Below are 15,737 nucleotides of genomic sequence, written 5' to 3'. Positions count from 1 at the left end.
TAATATTTCAACATTTAAAAACAGTTATTCACAGAAAATTCTGAGTTCCAAGGACAAAACCCAAAGATTTAGGATGCACAGTTAGAGAAAGGGGACATAGAGTTATTTTGGTGATATCTAGGTGATAAGCTGAGAATTAATCAAAATATGAACATAAATTAAATTACAACCAATGTAGTCTGTAATTAAAATAATAAAGATATTAACATCACTGAAAAAACTATATTCTACACAACTCTAGAAACTCGATTTTGCTTGAAATTTCAAAGACTGTTTAATAATAATTTTCTTAAGTCATTATGTTCTTGAAACCATGAACAAACAAAACAACAAAAAACTTCAATTTATGAGACCTGTCAATTACTCACTGCATTCTATTTTTCAAATACTTATTGATCTTATTTTGTTCTGAAGGAAATTCTCTATATTTTATTTCTCAGTACTACTTCACATAAGACCATGTTGTATATATGATAAGCTTTAGGCAAAAAACTAGCAAGCTATTATTACTTAATTGTAAAATGATGGCCTTTCATTTCTTCTTCAGAAATTGACCCTTATGTTCAGCTTTAAAATGTCCATTTAAGATAATATCTCATTCTGTAAAACCGTACGGGGCAAGGTAACTATCCTCTTGGTGGGCGAGAGGTGGATGGCAGGGACGTCACCGTCTGCTTACCTTGAAATGGTGCAGGTGAAGACTGGGCCATGTGTATATGCTCCTCATTGATCAAATAAATTGGCTGGTGTTGGGCAATCTCCACACTTGTGCATACATTACTCTCCCCATGAAGAAAGAAGGTGAAAGCACAGGACAAATGCTCACTAAAAAAGAAACAATGAGAAACTCAAGTCTATATTTTGGTAGGAAATGGGTGCTAGACACAGGAACTACAGATGGGATACAGGTTTACTTTATGACCATCCAGCAAAGCTTGCCTCTGATGATACGAACAGCATCCACAATCACTTCTAGTTGATTGTGGACAATTATATAACAATAACTTGTTGACAAACTAAAAGCTTCCAGATAAACCTGAAAAATTAGTTATGTTGCATTATAAAATTTTCAAAGCTATTGTGCAGAATGCTTCCTGTTTTATTTGCATAATGTCTCTTACGCTAACTATAAACTCCTAAGGACAGAAAAAGAATCACATTTTTTCTACCTGCTCATATGCTAGTATCTGAACTGGCTTTGAACTGACTGTAGAAACAATGACAAAACAGTTTTGTTTATGTTTCATATGACTTAACAATAACATCAAATTTACAAGCTTACAACATTACAATAAGGGTAAAATTGTATGTAAATTCCCAATATACAACTGCTAAGGTTATACAAGTCTCTAAAGGGCTCCTAATATATTTAATTTTTGCAATTTACTTCTGATCACAAAATTTTATTAAAGCATTCCACTTCTCCATTTTCCACACAATTAGCTAAAAATAGATAAAAATGATATGTCTTGGAGAAAAATAATTTCAAAATTACTACAGTGGTACATTCTTTCAAAGTTGTTAACTTTGGCCCTAAGCCAGCCGTAACATCTCCATTTCTCAAGACAGCACCTAAGAACATTTGCTGATGACATAAAATCACAGTAGGTCAGACAACCACCATTTAAAAATCATCTCTAGGATCTGCTTCTTTTCAAAAGTTCTCTAAAGTATTCTAAAGTATATTTTGAGTGCTACTCAAAAACTTAAATTTTAAGTATAAAATTATAATGCTTTAAGGAAAAATTGAAATAAAAATGATAAAATTTTTACTCTATCACACAGTGAAGCATATATATTCTTCTCAGGTTGAGATACCCTGAGAAAATTTTCTGATTTACTAAAATGTGAAGTTTCATCCATAGGAAATACCCAGTCTTGAAATTTGGGTATTTAGCACAATAGAATAAAAACTTAACATAGTACCTAAAATTTTATAAGAATTTTGAAAAATTTAAACATCCCCTTGACACCTAAATTCTAAGTTTCAACTTCACAAAAAAGAAACAATGCATACAATTTAAATGTATACAGGTATAAAACAGTATCAATAATAAAAATGTGCTGTCCTTTATTTAGAAAAACGACACTAGAAACATATCATTCTCAACACACAACAATATGCCTGGCACATAAGAGGACTAAAATAGAGGGTTACTGACTGTGAATTCGTTAACTTTCCATCTGTAAAGTTCAGTGGAGGGGTTGCAGCTGACTTATCCCTATGACGCACACTACCCCATCCCCATGTCGTCAAGAGCATATTTCTAAAACAACCGCTTAGAGTTATACATATTGAGTATGGCATAGAATATATCCTCTATTCCACTAAGATGCCCAACTGTACATGAGAACAAATACAACCAACATTTATCTATCAACTGGTAAGTGCAAAGAACAGTGCGAGGAGCCTGAAGTAACGATGAATAAAACATGGTCCTTGCCCTCAAGAAGCACGAGCTAACAAAAGATTGATATGAACGCACAGCAATAAAACAAAGCCAGGCACAAATACAGAAACAGAAATAAAAACAAAATGCCACAGGAAGGCTAAAGTGTACTGATTTTTTCAATTAGGAAGATCCAAATGCTTCAAGAAGCAAAACAAATGAAAGGGTTTCAGTAGTAGAGAAAAGAAAAGGTAAAAGAGAGAGTATATGACAAGGAGGAGATGTAGTTAAGAACAGGATATAGTTTGGAAATTTTGAAGGGAGGAAAGACATGACATAATGGGAAAGGAGTCTGACAAAGAAGTCAGAGGTCACCCTTTGAGAAAACAAAAGGACTTGTATGTGAAAAATAACAGGGAGCCAATTTAAGGTTTGGTTTTAAAAAGTCAGCTGAATCTAAAGAATCGTGATGAAAACTTCAAAACAGTATTCATTTCCCAAAAGACACAGAGGAGAAGCATAAATGAAAAAGGTACGAATTGAATCAATGACCTAATTTTTTATATTGATAACTTTAAAAACAAAATATCCTTTTGAAAGGGGCAAAACAACCTAAGAAAAAATAGCAAGTTATGGTGGAAATATAACAGAGGCCACCAGTAGCTATACAATTTTGTAAATTACTTCACCTTCATGATGGAAAGGTAAAGATAAGTTATTTGACCCCTCTGATCAGTTTCTTCGTAGGTAAAATCAGCTTTGAGCACAAACTGCTGGAACTCCCAGAAGTTCTGACTCAGGAGGTCCAGGGTGGGCCTCGAATCGGTATTTGTATCAAGTTCCAAGTGCTGCTGCTGCTCCTCCTAGCCCAAGGACCACACTTGGAGAACCACTGAACTTGACGGTACCCAAATCCCTTTCCAGCTAGAAAGTTCTGTTTTTTCTAAGATCATACGAAACAAGAGAGCAAGGATGGCAATACTGACACTAGAAAGTAGAATTCCCTTTTGACCTAGCTATACCACGTCTAAGACTTTATTCCACAAATAAAATTACTGTACAGTTATTGACCACAGCATTGCTTGTGATAGTTAAAGACTGAAAGGAGCCAACAGGTCCATCAGTAAACAACTGGATAACTAAACTACGATACATCCCTACAAAGCAATACTGTGCAACCACTTCAGAGAAAATTATCAGAGTGATATGGGAAAACCTCCAACACAAACTCATAAAGATGAGGAAAAAAACAAAGGTACAAAACAGTTATGAATAATATACTCCCATTTGTATCAAAATGGGAAAGAGGGAAAAATATATACACTCACAATTTGCTTACACTGGCATAAAATTTCTCTACAGTTTAAAAACCTACTAATTTTGTTTGCCTTTGGAGAATGAACCAGCATGACTGGGGGAGAGAAAGAGAGAATTCACAATATTCTTTTATACTTTTTGAATGTGGGGCCATACGTCACACAGAAAGTAATGGCGGAAAGATCTGAAGAGACTCTGCCTCCTATCCTCGTGCACTGTTTGTTGGCCCAGCTAAAGAGTGCACCAGAGGAATCCACGGTGTTTCATCTTGTCATATTTGGCTCTTAGCTGAAGCCTGCTGAGATCATCTTTGATTCTGATTCTGTCATCCAACATACTGGCTATTTGATCAACAAGCTGTCAATATCTTTATCCATGCCATTGCTAAAAATGGTGACAAAGCCTATACCAAGGATAGACTCAGGTGTCATCTATCAGATAATTTCCGAGTTACAAATCCCCCAGAGTGCTGCCACCCATTTACTCTTTCTTGCCCACAAAGGATAATCTAAAAGAGTATGTCAAATGTCTTGATAAAATGCAGATACAAAACAACTACCATATTTCTCTGATCTAGAAACCCGCCTCAAAGTAAGATTCAGGTAGTCTCATACAAAAGATAATCCCCCTCATTTTACAGATGAGAAAATAGGGCTATATCTGGCTTGCCAATGCCCTTCTTAAGAGGCACAACTGGAATTAGACTTGAAATGTAATGTTCTTCACCCTAGCTAGCTCGTCTATAAACAAGGATACTAATTTATATCTCTACCAAAATATATAAATACATATATATATACATACACATGGGAAAGATTTTCTGGGAAAATTTTGCTGGGAAAGATTCACCCTGAGCTAACATCTGTTGCCAATCTTCCTCTCTCTCTGGTTTCTGTCCCTCCCCAAAGCCCCAGTACATAGCTGTATATTCTAGTTGTAAGTCCTTCTAGTTCTTCTATGTGAGCCGCTGGCACAGCATGGCTACTGATAGACAAATAGTATGGTTCTGTGCCCAGTAACTGAATCCAGGCCACCAAAGCGGAGCGCACTGAACTTTAACTGCTAGGCCATCAGGGCTGGCTCACCAACTTATATTTTTATATAGATAACATGAGATCAGATTTCTGAATGAATACTGAAAACAAGTGGCTCTACAAATATAATTACAGTCATGCATCACTTAAAGACGGGGATATGTTCTGAGAAATTGCTACATGATTTTGTTGTTGTGCAAACGTCATAGAGTGTACTTACACAAACCTAGATGGTATAGCCTATTACACACCTAGGCAATATGGTACTCATCTTATGGGACCACCATCACATATGCAGTCCATCGTTGACTGAAATGTCATTATGCAGTGCATGACTGTACAGATGTATTATCTTATACAGTGTTATTATAAAGTTAGGTGGTAAAACTTATTACAAGCTCCATACCTTTTCTTGCTTCTTCTACATCACCCACTTTTACCTGAACCTTCAATTGTTCAACTCTATCTATTTCATACACTCTCACCATATAAAAATTGAAAAGGGCTTTAGAAATAATGAAGCTCAACCCCTTTCTAATTCAGGAGGAAGGCAAAACTGTGCTCAAAGTTACACAAGAAGTTTAGAGCACTGTTGGAATAAGAATTCTGGTTCCCCTTCTTAACATAACGTTCACAGTACATTCCTGACACTCCCCCTTAGATCAAGGCTACATTCATTCCTATATAACACATTCACTCATCAGCATGATCACAGACTGTGTAACCTAAACCAGTCCCTCCATCATTTCTACTAACCCCTACTGCTATAGACCAGAAGGCACTATCAAAATGATACACAGCACCAAAAACATTGTAATTTCACTCAATCAAACTAAAATTGGAGCCTCACCTCTGTTCTCTTAAAGTACTCCACTTGACAAGTATTCCAACCTTCTCAACTCTGTTTATTCTCTACTCTTTACTCAGTAAATCAGGTCTGATTCAGGTAATTCTTTATTTAACCTCTTTTTCACCTTAAACGTGTCTGTAGTAACATTTATCTCACCCTTCCCCAGAGTCCTGGAGGACTACGTATTTCCTTTTCTCTGGAAAGTTACTCCCATACCCATTCTCTCCCACTTATGAATAGTCTTTATTTCTACCTCTTTACTTGCTCCAGGTCCCCCAACTCTGAAATACCCTCTCTTGACCATGTTACCCCTTTAAGGCTCCTGTTGTATCTTTCTCCATCTAATGACTAAGATCAAATAATCAACATGTAAATAAAATGATTACTGTAATAGTAGTATTAATACTAACATCACTAAATTATCTATAAATAAAATAAATAATTTTTGTGTTATAAAAGAAATAAATAAGATACTAAGATATAAAATAATGGAGAGATGCTATTTTAGAAAGGAATGGGTCAGAGAAAAGCTTCCCTGAAAAAAATGGGGAGCATTTAATCTGAGGCTTGAAAGTTAAGAAAGAGGAAAGCGGTAAAGACCATTCCACGAAGAGAAAATTACATGTGAAAAGGTATTGCCTTAGAGAGTTTAGCATTTTAAAGGAAATTTTTAAAAAGAGGTAATGTGGCAGCATCACTGTGAAAATGAAGACTGGTGTAGATGAGTTGAGAAATGTAGGTATAATTTCTTCATTCTCCGCCTCAAATGGCTGTAAAAAGAAAGCAAATCCATCTATATGCTGCTTGCGAAAGACACAAAATAAAATCACACCAAACAAAGGGATGAAAATAAAAGGTAGAAAATGATATGCCAGGTGAATCCAAATAAAAATGAAGCTGGTAAAGAAATAACAATAAATAAAACAATGAAATATTTTTAAAACTTAGGTTTATCACTACATATAGTAAACAGAGGAATTCAACAAGAAATTTAAACAATCTTGAATGTGTATGTACACAGCCATGTGGTACAGAACACAACTTAGAAATATATAAAGAAAAAAACTGAATGAATTACAAGGAGAAACTGACAAATCTGCAATCAATAAAGATTTTAACATACTTTTCTCAGTATTTAATGAAATAACTAAATTATTAAGAATACCAAACAGGGGCCAGCCCTGTGGCCTAGTGGTTAAGCTTGCCATGCTCCATTTTGGTGGCCCAGGTTTGCCCAGGTTCCCAGCCATGGACCTACACCACTTGTTGGCAGCCATGCTGTGGTGGTGATCCACATACAAAATAGAGCAAGACTGTCACAGATGTTAGCTCAGGGTGAATCTTCCTCAAAGGAGAAAAAAAAAAACCCAAAGAAAAAACTCAGGAATGACAAAAACATACAAACTTGAGTATATAGGTTGGCTTTCCAGAAATCTATTTTCTTTGCAAAAACACACTGAAAATGTGCAAAAATGAATGGGATACTAACACACAAGACAAGTCCTGAATTTCAGAGAACTGATATCACGCAGACTACACATTCTCCAATTACAGTGCAATTTACTGAGAAATCAACAATTTAAAAAAAGGTTAAAATAAAATCCATTTGTTTGGAAACTTAAACATGCACTCGCTAAATAAATCATGAATTACAGAGAAAATCACAATGGAAATCTCAAAATACTTTACGTTGAATGACAACAAAAGTAATACATGTCAAAATCTGAGAGAAACAATACTTAGAGAGTAATTTATATCCTTATATGACTAAAAGAAAGTCTTAAAATAAATGAGATAAGCAATCAAATCAAGGTGAGGAAAAAAACAACAAAAAAGAGTAAATTCAATGAAAACGGAAGGATGAAAATAATAATGACAAAACATATTAACAAAACAGAAAAAAATGGAATCAATAGAAAGGATTAACAAAATCAAAATCTGTCCTTTGAGCAGACTAGCAGATGACAAACCACCAAGCAGAAGGATTCAAGGAGGGAAGCAGGGAAGACACCTGTGCAAGGAGGAAGGGGCACAAATCAACAATCCTGGGAACCAAAAAGAGGAAGGAACCATAGATACAGTACGAATGCCTTAATGACAAGAATGCTGTAAGTAACTTTATGCTAATAAATCCGAGACACATCAAATGGATAATTTTCTATAGAAACAGGAGATTTAGAAAATATTTTAAAAATAACTAAGAAATCCACCCACCCACTTCAATGCCAGCTTAGAAGCTTTTATCAAACTTTCAAGGAACAATCTTTCTATTTAAATTGTTTCAACAAATAATAACGAATAAAATTCCTAACTCTTTCCATTAGGCTCCTACAATTTTGAAAGCAAAACTGGATACAGTTAGTTTCAAAAACAGAGTCACCATCTAACAACTTCATTCAATAAACACAGATGCAAAAATACCAAATTAAAAAATAGTAAGTTAAATTCAGAAGTGATCCAGAGATCTACAATACAACCAAGTGGGGTTTATGTTGGAATACCAAAACAGATTAACACCAGCAAATCCATTAATGTAATGCAGTACACTAACAGATGAAGGAGAAAAATCAAAGAACCCATCTAAATACACAGAGAAAAAGCATATATTCAAATTCAAAAAATTCAACAATCATTGTTTTTATTTTTATTTTCACTTATTCTTTTTTTTTTTTTTTTGAGGAAGATTAGCCCTGAGCTAACATCTGCTGCCAATCCTCCTCTTTTTGCTGAGGAAGACTGGCCCTGAGTTAACATCCATGCCCATCTTCCTCTACTTTATATGCGGGACGCCTGCCACAGCATGGTTTGCCAAGTGGTGCCATGTCCACACCCGGGATCTGAACTAGCGAACCCCTGGCCACTGAAGCAGAACATGCACACTTAACCGCTGCGCCACAGGGTCGGACCCTCATTATTTTTAAAATAAACTTTTAGCAAACTAGAAGTTGAAAGGAGCTATCTAACTTAAACAGATAAAGCAATGATCTTGCTTAACGTTAAAACTTTAGAAGGATTTCCTTTTTAAAAAGGGAGCAAGACAAGCATATCTGCTTTGATACACAACACTGTCCTAGATTCCAAGTCAATGCAATAAAGATGAGAAAAGAAAAAAGAGGTATAAAAACTGGAGAGGAAGAAGTAATGCAATCTATACTTGCAGATGATATAATTCTCTTAGATTTTCCATGTAAGCAGTAGAAAGACTAATAGAATTAACGAGAGAACACGAACATTTGTAAGGTTGGCAGACACAAGATTAATAACAGCTGTATTCCTACATAGCATTTAGAAAACATAGTGGAAAAACAATACCCCATCAGCAATAGCAATGAAAACTAAAAGGTACCTAGAAAATAAATTAATAAAAGATAAATGTTAGGCTTCTATGGAGAAATTTACTGAATATTCAGTTTGAAAAATATAAAAGAAGATATAAACTCTTTTAAAGATGTATCATATTCCTGGATACGGTATCAATATCATAAAGATTACAATTCTCCCTAAATTGATCTATAAATTCAACACAATTCCAACCATTATCCCACTAAGTTTTTGAAAAGCTGATTCTAAAATTTATATAGAAGAACAAAGCGTCAAGAAGAGCCAATGCAATTCTGAAAGGGAACAAAGCAAGAGACTTAACCTACCAGTAGCAAGATTTACTAGCAATCACAGTAATTACAACAGGGTAGTAATGACTCAACGACAAAAGCCAACAAAAGCGAATAGGGAACTCAGAAAGCAACCCTTCCCATGGCTCCCCATCTCACAAAGTGTAAAATCAAAAACCCAGTAAATCGCAACATCCAGTCCTGGTTACCTTTCTGACCAAGTGGCCTATTGCTGCCTCTCCCCTTCCCTTTCTCCATTCCAGCCCAATAAGCCTTCTTGCTATTCTTCAAACAAGCCAATCACAATTTCTCCTCTGGGCCATTGAACTTACTGTTCCCTCTGCCTGGAACACTCTCCCTCACTTCCTACAAATTCTGCTTAAATGCCCCCTCCCCAGCAGGCTTATCTTCACCATATAATTTAAAGTCAAAACCTCCATAACTCTCTTCCTCCCCCCCCGCCACAGCACTCATCACTTTCTAATATTACCTCTGGAACATCAACCACAATGCTCAGAGACACTGTGGATCTAAAAAGAGTCTGTAAACAGGAAGGTCCTTTCTACATTACGTTTCTTCTATAGATATTGGGAAAGAAGCGAGATACAGAGGTAGAGAGGGGAAAAGAGGAAGAAAGGGAAGGAGGAAGGAAGGAAAGATTTTTTACAAAAAGAATAAAAGAAGAAGGATGGGGAGAGAGGGGGAGGGAGGGAGAGGAGGGAAAAGAGGAGGAAGGAAGAGAAGGGGAAGGAAGAAGAAAAGGAGAAGATGATGGGGCGGGAGGGGAAGTTTCTGGAGTCTGTATGTGGCAGTGTGTGTGTTTACAATGTAATTCTGTCTCAGAGGCTCGACTGAGTTTACATTCAAATTAAGAACTTTACAAGGGTTTGTTGTACAGCTTTATCATTTGCCACTTGTTTCATTAAAAATCAACACACAAGAATTTTAAAGAATAAAAGTAAAATAAATACTAGAACCATTATTTTGTGACTAATAAACACCTAGGCTTCTAGTATGTCTGGAAGTTATTCACAAGAAGTGCCCTACATGAACACTATTGATGAAATAAGGGATCACTGCAGCGATTTATTAAACTATTTCCTAAACATGAAAGTCTTACTTCAAGTATATAATAGGACTGAGGGAAGCTTATTCAAGCTTAAAATCCTTTGAAGGCTTCCTCTCCCCCTCCCTCCTTCTCCTCCTTCCTCGCTTCTTTCTCTCTCCCTTCCTCGTTCTCTCTCCTCCTTCCTCTCTCTCCCCAATCCCTTTTCTTTTATTCTTTCTTTCTCTCTTTTCTCTTTTCCTTCCTCCCCCGTCTCCACCTCTCTGCCCCCCTCACTCTCCCTCTGGGTGTGTTACTTTATTTTACCTATGCTACAAGTACATCTCAAAATACATCACCAGGTGATTCCAACTCTTTATTCTAAGCTTAAAAGACCTATTTCTTTCAGAATTAAACTAAGAGAAAGAAACCAACAAAACATTTTGTTTCAAAGTAACCCCTAGGTAAAGAAGGCAAAGTCACTTTGTGAGCAGTCAAAGCAAGTGACTCCTACCTCACTTTGGAGTTTCCCTAGACACATACATGGAAACTATGTTAGAGAAATCTCTTCTACTGCTGAACAGTTAAACGAACGTGAACTTATTCCCTCCTGGCAACGAGTGCAACAAGACCGTTAAAAAGGCATCGTTCAATATTAGCACTGGTACGCAATCACTCCTGAGCCACTCTCGCCTCCGCAGGCCATCCTGCTTCAAGACTGGTCACTCGCTGTGCAAGCCGCGCTGCTTCATGTCTACGCTTTTGTCTGGGCTGTTCTTTTGTCTAGAATAAACTTCCCCATCCTTCATCTAACTCCTACTCATCTTTTCCAAAAAATCATCTTTAAAGTCCCAGAATAGGCTAAATGCTCCCATATTTCTCTCTGTCTATCTCGGTCAAAGCACTTAATGTTCATCAGCTTTATGTCTTGTCCATCTGACTAAGTTTTATGAGGACAGAACTCATGCTTTATCTATCATTTTGGACCCCAGCACTTTGCACGGTACTTGGTGTGAGTGGATGCTGCACTGATACTTGAGTTTGTAACACATTATATCTTTCCTCGAAAACTTTCTAGCATTTTACCAGGAGACTTGGAAATAAGTCTGGAATTCTGAGTCATGAGTGGAGAAGAATACGAGCGTAAAGCCGTGATATTCCAGCCAGGAATATAATAAGGGATACCTAGCCTTAGTCTTGAGAATTCCTGACAATCTCTCTAAACCATTCTTCCAGGGGAGCCTGCGTGGGGCCTATCACTGACAGCTATGGAGTATGATACGGTGTGACTCTCTTTGGAACCCAAGGCAGTTTATATTCCCTGGACGAGAAAGGAGACCAGCACAGAGTAAATAAGAACTAACCATACAGATCCACAGGGTGTTCTCTTCAGTAAATGCCACTAAGGAATTCTGTTCCTTTGCTCTATTATCCACCCTAAGTAGTTATGGCCAAATTAATCCTCCTAAAACATATTTGTAATCAAAACTACTACAGTACTCAATTCCATGTCATAAGCCCCCACAGCCAGAGGAAAAAACCTAAACCCCTCTGCATATTAGTTCAGGTCTTCTTACTATGGTACAACCCACTTTTTTTTTTTTTTAAGTAGTATTTAAAACCCTACTTCCCTGTACAAACTCTCAACGACAGCCAGTCCGGAATGGACAATACTTTGTGCATATACCACTTACATTCCTGTTACTCCCCACAATTTCCCACTCCTTCATTCTCCTTAAATTCCATCTTTCAAAGTCCAACATCAATTCTACTTTCTCCATAGAGCCTTAATATTTATATTAGCTCTCTCCACACAGATCTCTTTCTTCTCTGTTACCAAAAGTACTTATTTCTTGTTTGGCACTCATACTATCAGAAGAACTCATTTAATCAACAAACATTTACTAAGCACATCTATCTATCTTGTGCCAGATACTCTGCTAGATTTAGGGATATGGAAAAAAATAAGACCAGAATCAGCCCTTAAGTATTTTACAGTTTCCTAAGCAAAGTACCTAAAAACTTTAAAAGGAACAAAAGTACTAACATGGAACTATGGTACCCACTGGCATGCACAGCAAGATCCAAAAGACTTTAAAAGGGGTAGAAATATGAAGATGGAAAAATTCTGGTAGGATACTTCAGTCAAAATTTTGCACTTTAATATTAAATCTTAAAAAAAATAAAACCTCTCATCATATAATTATATCTTATTTGGTTTGTACCTTATGCAATTGTAAAGAATGATCAGTTTATATAAGAAATGACAGGAACCCATGGGAATGAAGAGAGGTCTAGCAAAAAAAAAAAAGAGATTTTCTTATTATTTATAAAATATCTATTCCATCTTACTGTCATAATTGGCTAAAAATCTATATTCTCAGAGGTCCAACAAATAAAACTAAAACTGTATTCCAATAAAGAAAGAAATTAGGTTTCATTCTCTCTCTCCAACATCACGTCTCGCCACATTAATTCATATGTCCAAGGCTTCCATCACCCAATTTGTTTCCTTCTTAGGGCTTGTCATAATTTGCAATTGTTCATTTTGATGGTTTCCCCAACCATAATGTATGCTCCCTGAGAAAAGGAACCATGTCTGCCCATTGCCTTCTGTACCCCCTGCACCTAGCACAGCTCATGACACACAACACTTAATAGTCACTGAACAGATGAATGCAATTTTAGTCATAACCAAAGATTAAATTACTCTTCTTTAGAAAGTTCCGTCATGAAGAGAACAAGAACAGTTGATGTGCACAGTGAATATACTTACAACGGGAAGAGGTTTAACTATTACTAGGAGGCAGTATGTAATTTGCAGTGATAGGAAAAAAGGCAACTTCTAAGCCTGTTTACTTAGGAAACACAGTGGTTGGTGCAGGTTGCACCTGTGCAGTTGGAAAAGGACTAGCATAAATGCAAAAAAGGAAAGACCAGTATTCCAGATCATTTTATTCTCTTACAATTTTCTAAAACTTAAAAAAAGATTTTTTTGCTTCTTACACTGAGTTTTCAGAATGCAAGCATTACACGTGCTTTCAAAATGCATTATGAATATTAAGAAACTCCTGTTCTTTTCACAGTGTAAAAGTGTTTTGATAACAGACGCACAATGCAGAATGCATTTAGATAATTTTATCCAAATGCTTTCTGTGTTAGGAACTTATTATCTGAAAATTTTCCAAGTTGTCATTAACCAAATCTCTTGCCAGAAGGAATCTGCCTCACTCTATAGATCCTCATTTCGGAATATTTTGCTAATGTTACTTTATCGTTTCTTTCCCTTAAACACACATCATTTGCTTTGGCAGTCTGCACAAAGACTGTTGAGACCCTTTACTCACCAGCATGCTGACCTTTCTCTCATAGGACAGGTCTTAACTTCCGTCTCCTTTTTAAAAGAGGGTGGCATTATAATATTCAAATAACCAGACAAATTATTTTACAAAACTCTGAGATGCTTTCACTATTCCATATATCTTCCCTTTAAATTATAAGTTAAACTTGATTACAAAGGCAATGAAAATGTCCAGGAAAGTTAATGGCACACAATTTTTAAAAAAAATGAGAGATAGTACTTGTATTTTAACTGTTAAATTATTATTACAATTCTATGAATAATCGCCCTTCTAAGAAAAAGAATTACCAATCACATTGTTACAATACAAACTTGCCTCAGTGAACAATTTTCCTTCATATATACGTATGTGTATTTATTTATATATAAGAGAAATTAAATCAGCAAGCTCTATGACTGCTCCTTTCTACCCTTCCACCCTCAAAGCTAAGTCATTCCCTGGCAGTAAATTCAGCACTAGGGTGATGCATTAATTCTTTCTAAGCACAGGGGTACCGTTCCCGGCACTGTAGTGGTAACAGAGCAGCAGCATATCTTGCTTTAATGCAAAAACAGTGCCCTAGTGGCCTCAAGGACTTAATGTTTCTCCCTGGGTACCTCACTAGAAGCAAGTGACAGTGTGGAGGCTCTGACACAGTATGTCCTTGATCCAAAGGCTGGAAGGATTTGAGGGTTCCCATCCTGATGGTACAAACTATATAAGATAATTTTCAAGATGCTAAAATAGACAATAGGAGCTGCTCCAATCAGGGATGTGTGCTTGAAAACCAGAAGCTGACATACACAAAACTTGAGGGAGCTTATGAAAATCATCTTATTAAAATTTCTCTTGTGGTTACTAAACTAGGCCAGATTACCTAGTCACAGTCTCTGGACAGCCCTTTGAAAATTCAATGGGAGTGTGCCTGGCAGAGAATATAGACTGAACTGACATTTATATTAGGTAACGCCTAACCACCAAAGTGCTTTTATTGCTCACTTTAACACATGCTTGGCTTCTTTTTGTTCTTTTTTAAAGTATAAAATGAAACCATTTTTTGGTTACTTTAAAAGATAGCAGCAAAGTAGGGGGCAGTAATAGAAGGGTAAGGGAGAATGACAAATTTTTCTCACTAAATACTACCGGGGGGCCGGCCCTGTGGCCGAGTGGTTGAGTTCATGCACTCCGCTTCAGCGGCCCAGGGTTTCACTGGTTCAGATCCTGGGCACGGACATGGCACCACTTGTCAAGCCCTGCTGAGGCGGCATCCCACATGCCACAACTAGAAGGACCCACAACTGAGAATACAAAACTATGTACCGGGGGGCTTTGGGGAGAAAAAGGAAAAATAAAATCTTAAAAAAAAAAACTACTACTAAGGCATTAGAAGGCTTTAGGTATTGTTTTGCTTCTCTGCCTGAGAGCATAAATTAGCCTTTCTCCATTGCTCCTTACTGCTAAACTGAAATGATGTATCTTCCCAAATTACAAAATATACTTGTATGGTACATCTTAAAATCAGGAATGTTGACACATATTTTACACAAACACCCAACCACCTGACAGCTTTTGCTGCCCGAGGAGGAGCCTGAGTGGCAGTCATGGTGGAGCTCTTGCCAGCTTCAAAGAAATGTAGGGACAGACCTCTGACATCTGCCGAGATTCCCACACCCAGCTCACAGTGGGGTGCATGACCTGCCAAAAAGCGTAAAGCAGATGGGAATTCCAATATGTTGCCATTCATCAGGTGAACAACAGCAAGTCGAGCTTCACCTATCTGGTCAAACGACGACAAAACAAGAAAATCTGGTAGCAAATACTGGTGCTAGGTATAGAGCCCTTCTCCTTTCACAGAGCGTTACTTCTCCATACTCCACTACTGCACCTTTCATCACATGAGTATCAATCCTTATTATTTCTCCTGTCTCATTATATTTATTAGATGTAAACAACCTTAAATACTTTTAGAATGAGATGAGGCAGGAAAAAGGGGAAGGATGCATGCTGAGATTCTCTCTCCCTCATAGCCCAATTCTATTCCAGGAGCTGATAATGTTTAGCATTACGTGACAGTATGTATTTAAGGGGAGCTGATATAAATTAAACAGTACAACATCATAATTTTATTTTATGTCGCTATTCACAGTAA

General features: G+C 36.8%; 1 protein-coding gene across 5 annotated transcripts in view; it reads right to left on the bottom strand.

Annotated features, from left to right (window-relative positions):
- The window catches only part of MED13L (mediator complex subunit 13L), a 282,905-nt gene that overhangs the window by 61,891 nt on the left and 205,277 nt on the right, over nt 1-15,737 (bottom strand). For all 5 annotated transcript variants that reach the window (XM_070275415.1, XM_023647096.2, XM_023647097.2 and 2 more), the window contains one exon: nt 680-825. In XM_070275415.1, coding sequence (XP_070131516.1) covers nt 680-825 — 146 coding nt within the window. The remainder of the gene's footprint in view (nt 1-679; nt 826-15,737) is intronic.

The sequence above is a fragment of the Equus caballus genome, chromosome 8 (genome assembly GCF_041296265.1).
Source record: "Equus caballus isolate H_3958 breed thoroughbred chromosome 8, TB-T2T, whole genome shotgun sequence".
In the NCBI taxonomy this organism is placed as follows: Eukaryota; Metazoa; Chordata; class Mammalia; order Perissodactyla; family Equidae; genus Equus; species Equus caballus.
Note: the sequence above shows the minus strand (reverse complement) of the source record. Positions and strands in the feature narration are given on the sequence as shown.